This window comes from Rutilus rutilus (genome assembly GCF_951802725.1).
Source record: "Rutilus rutilus genome assembly, chromosome: 5".
Lineage (NCBI taxonomy): Eukaryota > Metazoa > Chordata > Actinopteri > Cypriniformes > Leuciscidae > Rutilus > Rutilus rutilus.
In genome coordinates, this window is record NC_140213.1 from 36,496,102 (window position 1) to 36,511,218 (window position 15,117).

Here is a 15,117-nt window from a genome sequence, read left to right on the forward strand (position 1 = left end):
TTTCTTTATTTGAAAATGTTCATAAAAGGACAAAGTAAATCTAACCAGAAATACTGGGTGCAGAACACATCTTATAGATATGCAGTCATAGGCAATCTACATAAGGCGTTTGCACTGGTGTTCCAAGAGTCTTTTTCGTTTGTAAATATTTGAAATGTATTTATTTGATTTCTTTATGTAATGACTATAAGATTTTGTAGGGCGGTACAGCCAACATGTTCAAAAAAGATTTTTGTTTCTTAATTCTGTCAAGAGAGGCAGGGAATGCAATAATAAATTGAGCAAAACCAAAACTATAGTTCTCAGAGAGCTATCACAGTTCTCTTGGGGGTTGTTTGGTACACTCTAGTGTATAAAATGAAATATATGCTTTTATTTATACACCAACACATCTTGTTTTAGACCTTCCTTTTCTTGCAAATATAGCTAGATCAGCCAGTGTGTTCCTCTCAAGCGTTTTACTTGGTCAGCACTTCACTCGCAGTCAGAAATGTTGCTTAAGGTATCACTTAAGGTGTTGGAAAACAGGATCAAAAGGATTGATACACAGCTTTTGACATGCTATTTGAGCATGTAGCTCACTATAATTGGTCGTGTCATCATGCATTAAATTAACAATGTATGGTGTAATGCCCTGAAACGAGTGTCTTTTGCAAATCTGTCAGATATCATGCCAAAATGCTCTTGACAGCTGTCTGGGGAAATGGTAGTGAATAGCAACTGCTCAAAATATTCCCTGTCCAGCTGTTAAATATTTTGGACATACAACTTTCTTGAGTTTGTTTATTGGACAGATCGAAAAGGGTGTAATGCATCATAATTCTTCATACTGCTTAGTTTTTAACTCATGATCTTCCATGACTGAACCAATAACACACATTTAAATCATGCTAAAAGCACTTCAGCATAATTGATGTCCAACTTAATTTAAACTGACTGTACTTCAGTAGTAGGACAATTTTCCCATTCTTTAAGAAAAGGAAAATGACCTTAACCCGTACCCTTGTGCTGAGAATAATTCAGTCAGTGTGGACTCTGTGGGCAGCTGCCTCGATTCTGTCCCATGAGTGCTCTGGAGCTGTCATAAACTGTCACATCAACTCAGGTCTGGTCACAATATGAACTGACACTCAAGAAGCGGGTGAACAGGATTTCCAAGAGGCCATGATAAGATGAAGATTGTTCTAGCTCAGTGATCAATTTATTTCAGGTTAACCATGAAATGTTTTGCTAATTACACCAGAACAGAGATCCACACTATAGAAGTAACATGTTTTGAAAATCTACGTTTGAAGTAATTTATCACTTTTTTTTCAGGTGCTGGCCCACATGCTATAGTTTTATAACAGCTAACTTCAGACAAGATGTCAGACAAGAAATAAGCATGACACTAGTACAATCTGTACAGCATTTGACATCAAATTCAAGCTACTGTTTTTCTCGATTGGCACATGTGTCAGAATTCCTGTTCAAACTTGTCTGATCAGGTTGAAGCTTATTGCACTGTCAAACGTAGCTCTCTTCTCATTAGTCTGGGCCCCTTCCCATCAGTGCATGCGCTCAAATTAGATTGACATCCAAACTGTTCAGATATACAAAGCAATTTAGATGATATTCATTAGAGCGATGACATAGGCTGATGTGACTCTGACAGGGAGCACTTCTCTCTCTTTCTCTCTCTTATTTTATTACCACTGAGGCGTGACTACCCCCACTAAATTCACTGTGCCAAAGGAACAAAACAAAAAGACACAACAATGTCAATTCAATTCTATCTGTCAATACTGAATGGGAAACAAGCTAACATTAAAAAGAGTAGAGATATCTGAGTAGATGTTTAAACTTGGCATGGTAAGAGTTAAAACTAAAGAGGAAGTAACTGCAGCACAATCATGAGATTTCAAATTATGAAAAAGCCTTGATTTAATGACTGGTCACACATAAGATCATTGAGTGTGAAAACTGAGTGTTTTGGACTCTTGGATGACTAATTAAACAATGGGATTTAAATATAGCCTACTGAATGCTGAAATCAGGTTAAACTGGTGCCAATTAATCAGACATGTGAATTGCATGTATTACATAAAGTCAGGTATTTAAGACAAAGACAAACAGGTTTTTGTTCTTCTAATTGGTTTTTTTTTCCTATAAAAAGATTGCAGTTTTTTTACATTTTACATATATGGATGGCATGCCTCATTCAATGTATTAACATTCAACAAAAATTGTGTAAATAAAAACAGTCAAAAATGTCTGGTTAAATAGACTGATTAACAAATCTGGCTAGAATAAAAATTAAGAAGTGATACAGAAGTGAAAACGCATCTGTAAAAAAGCAAGTCATGGCAATTTATATCAACAACAAAAAGGTTTAAGACTAAGTCTTTTATAACACTTTATATACAGTTCTTTAGTTATACATCTCAATAAATCAGATTCCTTATGCACAAACAAACCAAGTAGTAGCACAGGCAATAATGAAAGCAAGCCATATTTTGGAAAATATGCATAACATAGTTTGTCTATGTACAAATTTACATTCTTTTCTCATCAGAACAGAAACATCTCCCCCCAAAATGTTCATGATTATTTTAGAATGTTCATAATTTTAAGACACATGTTTACATATAATAGATTTCTTATACAGAGTATCTATTTGGTAAAGCTGGCATTAGCCACCTTAGAACTTTTAATGCTAAATTCCCTTGACAACACCAAAGATCACAAAGCTTAGCCTACAAGGCCAATTATGTATGTTAATGCAACAATATGTAAGTAACTGTGAATGAATCGTTACACTATGATCCTACTGTCTGTTCTCAACTTGGAGTACAATAAATATCCTGGCATACACTGTTAACTGTACGAGTTTGTGTGTATGTTACAGTGCTGGCACTGGTAGCAGTTGCTCCTGACATCCTCTAGCTGGCGATACAGCTGGAAGCACAGGTTTTAAGGAAGTGCTTTTAGAATGCTTCGTAATCTTTCGGTTGAAATTCTTAGAAGAAAGTTTAGCCAAGTCTTTCATTTTAAACCCAAGGTGTGACTCAAGGTGACAGATGTAAGTAGAACGAGCTTGGAACTGTGTTGCACATTCGCTACAGTAGAAAACTGGGTGTCCTGAGTCAACGTTCTTTATGAACTTTGTTCTGCCTGTTCGTCTGAGCTGGTATTTCACATTGGCCAGCCAGTGGCTGATGGTTGTCATAGATAGACCTGTTATTTGTGATATGACCATCCTTTCCTGGGAGCTCAAGTCTGATATCACATACTTTCCATCAGCTGTCTGCCTCAGGCAGGACGTGAACTGAGCCTGCAAAATCAGCAAGTGCTGGGGTTTCCAGTGTGACTGCCTACCTTTACGTTTGTGCACCACTGACGTATCCTCTGCCTCATCTGATGTATGAGAACCTTCGATTTCTGACTGCCCTGGCCTACATAAAAGTGTTGGGGGTTTCAAAACTTGAGAGTCTGAGAGATTTCGCAGCATGTCTGATATGTCAGAGAGGGCATTTTCACGCAAAGGACTCGCTGGTGTGAAGATTTTTGAACTAGTTGATTCAGTCACAGATGCACCAGGCACAGAGGAACTCACAGCTTTGCCTGGGAGAGTAGCAGCTCTGAGACATTGTTCACTTTTGCCTTTGGACAAGTCTATCGGTTGGTCTCTGCAAATTTCATGGCAGTCCGTATGTGACTGGCTAGGTTTCGTCAAGTGTCCAGATGGAGCGGCGAGAGCGGCCCTTTCTGCCATGCTGTTGCTCATCCTGAGAAGCATACTCATAGGGTCCTGGACAGGCCTTAGCGGTTTGGCAGCTTTACCCAGATGAAGGTTCATAACAGACTGAAGGGCACTTAGAGGACTGACAGAGGGTTGTTTTGGCTCAGGGTGTGCAGATAATAGACCAGCGTCATCATACAGATCTGAGGTGGAGGTGGTGTGAGTTCTGAAGTCTTGAGTGTGCTTCTGAATTTCCCTTTCGTTTGTGTTACTCTCAGTGATATTGCTCATAGATGTAATCATGTTATCCAGGCTTGGAGATTTTGACACCAGTGACTTCCCTTTAAGATTCAGCAGCTGCCGATGTGGTGATCCCTGCCCATTCAAGTCATTAAATTGCCTGTCTACTTCAGCAACTGTTACGGTTACTTTGTTTTCCAGTTTGTCCACCTCATGGAGATTAACTGTGGTTGAGGAAGTTCTTGGTGGAGTGCTTGGAGGAATCAAATGACTTTTGTCTAAAGACTGGACTTCCTGACTACTGGATGATTGTTTTAAAGAGGAAATATAGCCTGAGTTGTGCAGAGCAGGTTTCAGATGGTTTTGTAACTGATAAGCTGCATGAATGCTCTGGTAACCGCCCCAGCTTGGGGCACCCCTCTGTGCTTTGTTAATAGCAGATGTAACTGTATTCTCCAGTGATTTTAGAATATCAAAATCCATTTTAGGACTCTCTTTCAGATCATCTTCAGTAAGGTAATCAGACTTTGTTAATGTGCTGAATTTCTGCTTAGCATCATTTACATTTGCAGACTCATTGCATTCACTGTCTTTCTGAGAAGTAATTTCTTGTGTCTTGTTCTTGTTGTCCCCAGTTGCTACAGATGTGATGGATGATGACTCCAAGATTCCTGTGGCTGAGAGAGGGGAAGAACATGTTGTACCTGACTGAGACTTCTCAGACTTACTTTTAGGATGAGGAGGCTTGTCTGTTTTTTGCAATGATTGGGTAACTTTTACAAAGTGGCCGGTCAACACCATATGAGCACTCAAGTGCTGAATAGAGTCATGCAAAATACCACACTCCATACATTTAAGATTCTGAGACTGAGACTTGAACTGTATACCACGGCTTGTCGTCTTCTGATCTTTAACGTTTTTATTGTCGGTTTGTTCAGAGTACATCTGAAAAATATCGTTGGCCTGCCCATCATTAGGACTTTTTGTCTGCTCCGTTGTTTGCAAAGATTTTGCAACATCCAACTCCACTGGAACCCTCTTTCTGAATGAAGACACAACTTTAGCAGCAATTGCTGTTCTTGGCTCTCTCAGAGGAACCTTTTGGTAATGCTTAGTCTTTATCATGTGCACGCTGAGGTCTTGCAAAGATTCAAAAGAGTGTCCACAGTACATACAGCGTAGGACTTTCTGGGCATCTTCCTTTCCTTCCATCTCCAAAAGAGAGCGCTTGCGTGGCTTGGACCATGACTTGGCACCCTTGCTAGCACTTTCGAGGTTGTCATCACGGTAGTGGTCTGTTTCATTCATGTGAACTGTGAGATCAAGCAGCGTGTCATATGCTGCACTGCAGCTTTTGCAGTGGAACTTGCTAGCACCGGTAAAGATGGATCCGTAGAGTTTAGTGCTTTGGCGGTAGAGCTGAACAGTGGAAAAAATACTTGGTTCAAGTGCAATAGGTTGTTTTTGAGAGACCTGTTGGAATGTCTTTGCGATAGCAGATTGATGCCAATCGTAGCAGTTGCGTCCAGGACTGCTGTTGCTGCTACTGCTGCCGCTGCTACTGGCTGTCTGTTCATCTGCATACGGTTGAGAGGAATTCAAGCTCAAAAAGGACCAGTAGGGATTATTTAGGAAGCTTTTGTAAATAGCCTTCATCTGTTCTAGGCTGTCTGTAATACATACAGGGTGTTCCGAACTGTCTTTTAGAAAGTCTGTTGTGGCCTCCTCCTCTTTTTTGTTTGGGGTGCTCTCTGTATCTGATGTGGGGTCACTAGATTCACTTATGTGAGATTCACTGTCAACATCCTGACCTGATAGCTCAGCAGCAGGGGAATCTTGTTCATCCATTGGGGTTTTTAAGTCTTCTCCCAAATCATTTTCATCCTGTAGTGTCTCCTTGGCCACTGAGCAATCACTTCCAGTATCTTCAGTCTCTATGGGGGTCTCCTTAACATTCTCTGAATCATAAGCTAGAGAGGGGGGGAGGAGAAAAAAAATGTATTAAGTAAATGCCACATAAGTTAGCACTGAAATGTAAACACACACAAAAAAAATAGCCTAATGACATTCTTCTATGAATGAAGTGAATGGGCCACACCCCACATGAAGTTGAATTTAAATTGCAATTCAGCAAATTCCTCTTTCTGAAATTACAATTTAAAGAAGTTCAACACAGGTGTTCTTCCACCCTGGCCCACACATATCAAAGTCTTACATTCAGGTTGCAATTCTGTATACTGTCTGCCTCATTTCAAATGCAAATCAAATTCAGGAATTCAATTCAATTCTGAATGGCACATAAGCACTAGTGCATCCACAAACAAATAACGGAGGACTAAGAAATAATGCTCTTCTAGAACTAAGATTTTGAAATAGGCTGGTCTGGTCTAGTGAAGGGTACATCAAAGCTTTTTTTAATCTTAATGTTTGCTGTTGAGCTTTTAATCAGGCTATTTACAAGAGGTTGCACCTGCTACCATTTGGCCCACCTCCCCACATGTCCACACACCTGTGCACATATAAAGAGACAAATAGATAGAGGGAAAAGGTGGACAGATAGATTGAGAGGTTAAGGGGAATGACATAAGATGGCGGCACATAAGCCACCTGTCACTTTGAATCCCACCTGACGACTGTTCACCTTGGACAGGTGACATGTTGCGAGAAAGGTGTCTGCTCGAGCACCTCAAGATGACAGATCCAAGGGGACACGGTCGCCCTTCTCCCTGCCAGCTGCCCTCACACCCTCAAAAGAGCCCATCCACCACCGTCCTTCGGGACTGATGATCCCGTCTCCTGACAGCCTGTCCCCTGCTAGTTTGACACTGTCACTCTGACTCCGTAAGTGGAACAAATGCCCTCTTGAAAGCCATACCAACCCCCCCGTCTCTGTTCCACTCTATTCACTCTTGTTTGTGTGCGCATTTGTGATTATGTTGCTCATGTCAAAAGGAAAACGCTTGACATGTCAGATGTTTGGAAATACAGCAGGCCTTGAATTACAAGCTAACATGGTGTGCTGCTGCATGTGAGATTCAAGTGCATTGTGCCACGCTAACGGTCTCTCTTCCTTTCTCTCTCTTACAAGATCCACCACAGTCTTGACAAGAGTGTTAAAGCACAAATAGCTCTCATTTCAAATGATAATACACAATCTCACAAGCCCACGCTTCTCTCATTTAGCCTCTCACTGGCTGTCAGCCAGGCGGCCCGCAGGATGGGGGCTCTAAAGGATAACTGGCAGGTGCAGGCCAGTCTTATCCCCTCTGTAGATTTGGATTGTCACTAGGTATCCATTACTTGCCAATCTCCTCTGATCGTGCCCGACAGCCTTGATCAAAAGATGTCATTTGAAAGGCCTGATTTGGCATGAACTCCAAAGCAGTTCGAAAAGAGGGTGAACCAGGTGTAACTACAATGACATGATCATTTTCCTGCCCTCTCATATCCCTGAGACAATTACGGTGACACACTGAGGGTTCACAATGGCAAATTGCTTTTTTCTTGTACAAATGCAGAAGACTACAAGACTGTAACTTTTTTTTTGGCGCGGGGGGGTGACTTCATAAAAGTCTTAGGGGGTGGAGAAGTTAAGCACACGTTCATCCTAAGAAAAACCATAAACTTTCACTAATGTGTGTGTGTGTGTGTGTTTGTGTGTGTGTGTGTGTGTGTGTGTGTGTATCAAAACCAAAGCCCACTAAATTTGAACACAATCTTTAACCTCAAATGATTTATAATCCATCTCAGGAGGCACCTACCATAACCAATTATTCTCAAAAGGCTTGATTGACAGGCTGGGTGATTTATTAAGCTAATAAAATGTGATGTGTGCAATGAGCTCTAGCAGGACAAAAATCCAGGAGACTTTAGTGGCACTCGCCCTGTTTGATTTATGTAACTATTACATTTGTCTCCATATGACCAGTCATTAACCCCCTCCACCCTACAGACAGAAACAGCACATAAGACATTTAAATTGGAACATCAAGTACTATACATAACATTATTTATTTAATGTGCATGCATTATTGATTACTCTAAGACAGTACAGAGGTCAGACACATGATTACAATTAAAAGTAGGCATTTTTGTGAGGCATCTACTCACAGCTGCTTTGCACTTTATGTGATTCTCTAGATGATAACATTTTTACATGAAGTAAAAATCAGAGGAAATCATTTAATGCCATAGATTCAGTCTTGTTACATAGGTCTTGTTAGGTAACTTTGCAATAATACCCAATAAGATGATTATGATATGCATTTGAATGGTTGCTCGACATACATAAAGCTTTCTGTCAGTAAATACTTCAGCTTTTCATCCTCAGAGCTCACATGACTCTCTTGCAACCTCACAGTGTGATACAGATTGAGGCTAACTGTGAGAATTGTTCTTCCTTCAGGCCATGCTAATGTGCAACACATGACACTTTGATCAAAATAAAGCAGCGTTCAGGCAACATGTGGAGATGCCCCCATGCCAAAAATAGTGTTATTTGCTGGAATCGAGGCAAAGAACAGAGTTAATTTTTAAACTACAACAAAAACACTGTTGGCGTATATCGGTGCTCTGGGTCTTAACCTTTCTGTAGTGTTTCTCTTTCTCTGCTGAAGAAACTTAAAACTCACCATTTACTGTAAACGCGGGAAGGCAAACAGTCTCTGCTGACTGGAATTCTACTGACCATAAACGTCCTTTCAGGGGAGATATCTCTCTAATTATCACTCTGTGTGCCTTTGATTCCTTTTCCCCCTTGACAACAGTGTGTCTGATGTGTCTCAGCTGCCAAGAGTGATTGGCAACAATTCTATGTGTATCTAAGCCAGCAGCTGCTGAGATGATGGCCCAGCATCAAAGAACTCAGTGAGATGGATGGCACTCATAATTCTACTCTGCAGGGACAAGGTGGGGGAGGTTGGGGGCAAAAACCAACAGAAAAAAAAAAGAAAAAAAACCCCACTGTCACCCACCCACTCACCCCCCAACCTTTCAAACGAGGCTTTGTTACCCTCTTTAATGAGTTTCCGATAACTAGGAATTGAGTTCACTGAGAATACTGGTAGGGTTCGTTGGGAATGCAATACCAAACTCCCAATCTTATCCGGCAATGACCACCCGGTGGACAGCTGGTGTCTCGTAACAAACACGGAAAGAAAGCAAAGCTATCCATCATAGAGAGGACATCTAAGACCCTGTGCTCTGTCTATGCCTCTCTAACGCTCAGGTTACAGGCTTACACAGCCGTCCAAATAATATTCACTGTGATAAATGGTCCTCTAAGCCGCCTACCTCTCATTAATCTCTTTCTTTAAAGGAGCATCCATCATGGAGCAGGGCTAGAGCTGTAGAAGAGAACGCTAGAGTTCATTTACAGGCCAGCTGTGCTTGAGTGATGCGTGTCATTTTTAGCTTGGACGGGAATGCGCAGTCGTCAACACGTACAAATGTCCACGTACGTGAATACCCACAGACGAAGATCAACGCACATGCAAACGTGTATTCTTGAGAAGCAAAGTCGGTGATTGAAGGACTGACTGATTGATTAAAAACGTGGTTTGGTAGGTGAAAATTTTTAAATGTGCAATGAAAGACATTCCCACCTTTTGCTTAAGTAGAAATGATCATGCATTTAGCTAAATTAGAACTCATTTGTCGTTTCACTTGCTCAACATGTAATATATCTTAGTCTGTCATCGGCTGAGTTCTCTACTCAAAGAAGGCTTTCAATGACTTAATGACTTAACAGTTTAACTCAGCAGTGTGACAATTTATTGAATTTTCTTGCCTGTGTCAATTTCTTTTAGTCTAACTACAAACCCTATACAGCACCATCTCCGTTTCGCTTTTAAACATTTGGCCTGTATCTTTCACTTCCTAACTTTCTCCCCAGCCTTTTCTGTCCAATTCTCAACAATATTTCTCCTTTCTTCCCTCCCTCAGTGTCTCGGAAAGCCTGGGTGATAGATGACATGTGTCAGGATGCCAGAAGTAAAGGGTGGCAGCGTGATTAACGGCTCTGTTGAAAGGGTAATTGACGGTTTGGCATTGTGCTGATCTTCTCCACCAGGGTTTGGTTTCTGGACCCCTGAGGACCAGACCGACTCATTTTTCTAAAATGGACCACAAGCTAAAAGCCAGCTCCCATGAGAAAAAAAGAGATGGATTCTTGTCTTCTTAACAGAAGATTGATATCTTCATTGTCAACACAGCAAAGTAACATTGATATAAGTTTACAACCACAATAGAGTGCTAGTTCAAATGAGAGTTTGGATAGATAGCAGGTCAATGATGTGACGCTCATCTTTTGTCCTATTTAAATTTATTTTAAAAATGCAATCAATAGGCCTACATACTATGACTTAAATATTGTACACCGCTTCTACAATGAGCATGATTTTAATTCCTGTAAAAAAGGAATTGTGATGTTTTTGCAGGGGGCATAAGGTGAAAAATATTTGAGTGATACAACTGTTCAGATATCTTAAGATTGTTGTTTTGGGTGTATATAATACTATTATTTCTAAGAAAATAAAAATAATTTGCTTCACTTAAAAAAAAAAAAACTTTTATCTGCAAAATCTTTGCAGTTTTAAAATAATAACATCTTAAATTTTTCTTTTAATTATCATTGACCAGCTCTTATACCCCATATAGTAAAAGGCATCTACTTATTTAGTCAGCTATGACTAACAAAGTTTGGCTTAAATTAAAAAAAATAAGCAATTTTAAGGATTAAACAGAACATTCACAAAGTAAAACTAAATTTGCCCATCACATCAATAACAGTTATGAACACAGTAAACTTGTGAACACACCATCTGCGTGCATGTGTGAAATGTGTATGCAAGAATGTGTATGATTACTTTAATCTTTTGTCTCAGCCATGTGTAAATCAATGGGGTTCTAGCCGTTTTGAAGCTGTTGGCAGTGATTACAGGCATGCCTGGCTGGAGAGGTATGTTGACACTGGTTTGGATTAGGGAATAGTGGGCCTCTATGGTTTCCTGCCCTTTCATCACCGCGACCATCAAGCCCAGCTCCTGCGTCACATACACGCATGACTGATGGCCGCTTGTCCGGATGACCTGCCTCGCACCTTAGATCTGACAGCGACTGATTTTACCCTTAGAAAGAGGGAGAAGGCAGGGCCTGGAGTCGTGCCCAACAGAGCCTGAGAACCGAGAAGATTTTTGGCCAGGGTGGCCCGTGGGATTTGCGGAGGAGTGTCCGATTAACTCACATTATCAACCCACACACAGACGGAGAGAGATCTAACTAACAAAGTTGAAACAAAGTACAACTCTCAAAATAGATTTGTTGTCTAATCTGTCGTTCCAAATATGGCTCAAAGCCTAACAGACAGATGAAAACATCCATTTCAGAAGGACTGTAGGTGGTTCCACATGTTTGTCTCCTCATAACAGTTCAGAATCGTCTAGATTCAAGACAGGCACCAAAAAGCTCATTTGTCACGTAAAGGTGCTAAATTGGGTTATGGCAATAGGAAAGGCCAGTAACAGTGGCTAATATCAACTTGATTACATCAAGGGAGCACAAACCTAATATGACTTGGTGACAGACGCATACCTTGTCATCTCCAATCACATGTCAGGAATCCATCAAGTTAACAGCTAATTAGGTGTGCTCAAATAAAGCAAAGCAAAATGTTTCTTTTTACAGAGCACTGCAAACCTTTAGGGCAAGAGAGAGATAGGGAAAGAGTACATTGCTCTAAATCTTTCATTAAGACTTCACCTACAAGATTGGCTATTGAGCTGTACATCCTTTACAGAGAAAAACAATGCATCAGAATCAAGAATTCGGTCATCATCAGGTTAAAAGTAAATAGCACTTCACTAAATGTGTTCATACCTGTAAACCATAAACTCACACTTGTAAACCACTATGGTCACCACTCTGCACAGGGTCCATGAGTGAAGTTTGGTGGAGCATACTGATGAAATAAAAGCCTAGGCAAGCTTATGGGAAAAAGAAGGAGAGCACTCACATGGCCTTGCTCTGATTGACCATTAAAGCCTTTGATGGATGAGGCTGTCACAAGGATAACAATTAAATCCAACATGAGACAAAGCTGTTCTGACAGGCCAGTCTAACAGAGCAAGCCATACCCCTCCATTAAACTCCACATCATCTCTGCCTCAAACACACACACAAACAGTGAAGGCTATATAATAATGGCTTTGTATCTGTTTCAAAGAGCTCTGCTATAAATATAAAAATTCCCCAGAACTCCTCCTCTTTCAAATAATAGGATAGGACCTATTCTATTAACCAGACAGATAATGTTTTGGTTAACATGAAGGCAGTTTCAGTGGTTTTCACCTCTTTAAAGAAGTTTTAAGAGTCTGAAATGGATATGTGCAAATAATAAGCTGATAAAAAAGGATTAAAATTTAAAATACCAGTGTGTGTATATAGCCTATATATATATATATATATATATATATATATATATATATATATATCATTTCAACAACTTATTATGCAACAACTTAATGACCTTGATATAGGCTACAGATTGTGGGTCTAAATGGTTTTTTCTGGTTTCTGGTTTTTTTTTTTTTTTTTTTTGTCACATGACAACAAAATGGCTTCCAGAATGTTGGTAATATTTTAAAACAAAATTACTTAGCTCCATTTAAAATATAAAAAAAAGCTAATAAAGGATAATGCCAAAATTATTTAGGCTACTGTATGCATATTTCTTTCTCTCTCTCTAGCAGCATTTAAAATAGTTTTTTCTTTTTTTTTTTTACAATTTCCAGACAGCTATCAAAGACAATTTTGTTTTTAAGCCCCACAAAAACGAAAAATTCAAATTACAAACTGGTCATTATTCAAAAGCTGTATTCAAGTAATTTTGAATCAGTTGTACTGTACCTTTAATTAACTTCTGACAAAAAAAAAAGCAAAAAAAAATAAAAATTAATCAATAACATGACAAAAATAAAAGACTCAAATTAGGATTAGGAAAATATGTTTAGATAATCCAGGCACATAAAAGCGATTATACACTGATTTTGTGCCTTATGAAATGTACTAAAACGATATGTAGCCTACATAATGGAGGACAGATGAACAAGAGCATCTTAATGAAATTCAGATAAACTTACCTGCCGCTCGTTTCGGCGCCTGCTGTTTTCTTCGCGGCATACTTGCGCGCAGACTGTGTGTCTATATACGCAAACTGAAACGATTTTCTACTATGTATGCTCCCAGTCAGATGTGTCACCATTAAACAAAAGTACAGCGCAGTCACAACAGCTACGCCACTTCGCATTGGGCATAGGAGAAAGCCCAGGTGCTCCGTCTTCAGCGGTAGTCTTTGTTTAAAGCCAGTCCGCTGGAGTGATGAGGAAAACTGCACGGCAGGACAGTTAACGCCTAGCCGATCGCTACGAGTTTGTCACGTCACTCAAAAGTCCGCGGCAACCGATACACTAGCAGAAAGTATGGGGGCGTTTACACGTCTGGTTGTGTCCAAAACAGCTAGATATAATGCAACGAAATGGCACAGAACACCGGGGTTTCGTGTCGCGATTAAAAGTTAATAAAAGTTACACAACGTTTAACTCGACAACGCTGATGGCGCGAGACAGTGAAACATCAGAGAGACGAGACGCGACGAAGACCAAAGACATCATGCGTGCGTAGTGCGTTGACCAACAATTATACAATAGCAGACAAACAACGCTTCCTGTGCTCCTACCGGTCACTCCCACGCACAATCCCATGCCCAAAAAATGCAGTCTAGGTAGGCAGCTCGTAGGACTTTGAGACACTGCCAATATGTCACTTAAGAGTGCATTAACAAGACCGCTTACACTGACAAGGAGGATGTAACTTAACCCTTTAATGGGTAGCCTACACCCAGAAAGGGACAAAAGAGTTTTTGTAACAATAACAACAAACAATGTTCAGTGTTTTTACAGATTTTACCGTTTTTAAGCATAAACGGTTGATGTCCATTCATTGTTAGTGCATTTTTCACAATTCTACATTGATGTCAGTTTATATTTAATTAAAAGACGCTGTTTGAAACCACTGTCATAAAAAATATATTTGTTTGATGTGTAAATAAGACATGCTTTAAAAAAATATTGAAAAAAATATATAGATGCAAGCAGAAATGCACATGCGTAAAAAGGTAGCCTATTATGTTTTATTTAGCAAGCCTGTAACCAGATCATAAAAGACCATTTAGAGTTAAAACAGGCGATTTACTAAGGAAATATAGTCTATGTTTTAAAGCTTTTTAACAGTTATCGATGTAGAGCAGCCAAAAGCCAAGGATTAATTCACAAAAGTAAGGTTATGAAATAATCTCCAATATTTAATGAACGATATTACAATAAGGTTCCATTAGTAGTTAACGTGAACTAATAATGAACTGCACTTCAATCATCTTTTTTAGTTAATTTAAATTTTTACTAATACATTATTCAAATCAAAAGTTGTATTTGTTCACATTAATGCACTGTGAAGTAACATGAACAATGAACAGCTGTATTTAACTAAGGTTAACAAAGATAAACAAATACAGCAACAAATAGATAATTTTAGTTAATACATTAACTAATGTTAACAAATGAGACTTTATTGTGTTGCATTGTATAGTATATTTGTGCTTAACATGAGTTTACGCAATACAGTATTTCTGGACTAACACTGGATTTCATAAGTGCTTGGGTCTATTAAAGGGTTAGTTAACCTTTTATCTGTAAAGGTTAACTATTTTTCTCAGGTTGTCAATCCTTTAAATATCATGCTCAAAATTAATTATCACAACTTTCAATAATAACAATAACCATTATTGCATCTCTGATGTATATACAGATATTTATAAATGTCATGAAACTTTTTTTTCTTCTTATATTATCATAGATATTCATATTTAATGTAGGCCTATATGAACTGATCTGTAAAGCGTTTAGGACTTGGAAGTTATAAAGTGTTACCCAAAATTGTGATTGACCTTTTGTGTATAAAGTAATGAATACAACATACTTCCATAATACATGATTATCCTAATGATTAATACGTAGTGTTTTTATCACACTTTTTTTTTTAAACGAGATGATAAATCTGAATCGTTACTGCATCAAACAATGAGCAAAAAAATAACATTTGCT

General features: G+C 39.1%; 1 protein-coding gene across 1 annotated transcript; it reads right to left on the reverse strand.

The window, feature by feature from the left end:
- Positions 1-1,905: 1,905 nt before the first annotated feature.
- tshz3a (teashirt zinc finger homeobox 3a) lies at positions 1,906-13,812 on the reverse strand. Its single transcript, XM_084409396.1, has 2 exons — positions 13,099-13,812; positions 1,906-5,931 (listed from the first exon to the last, which is right to left on the reverse strand). Exons 1-2 carry the CDS (start codon positions 13,136-13,138, stop codon positions 2,882-2,884), a joined length of 3,090 nt encoding a protein of 1,029 aa, XP_084265522.1. The 5' UTR covers positions 13,139-13,812; the 3' UTR covers positions 1,906-2,881.
- Positions 13,813-15,117: the final 1,305 nt, after the last annotated feature.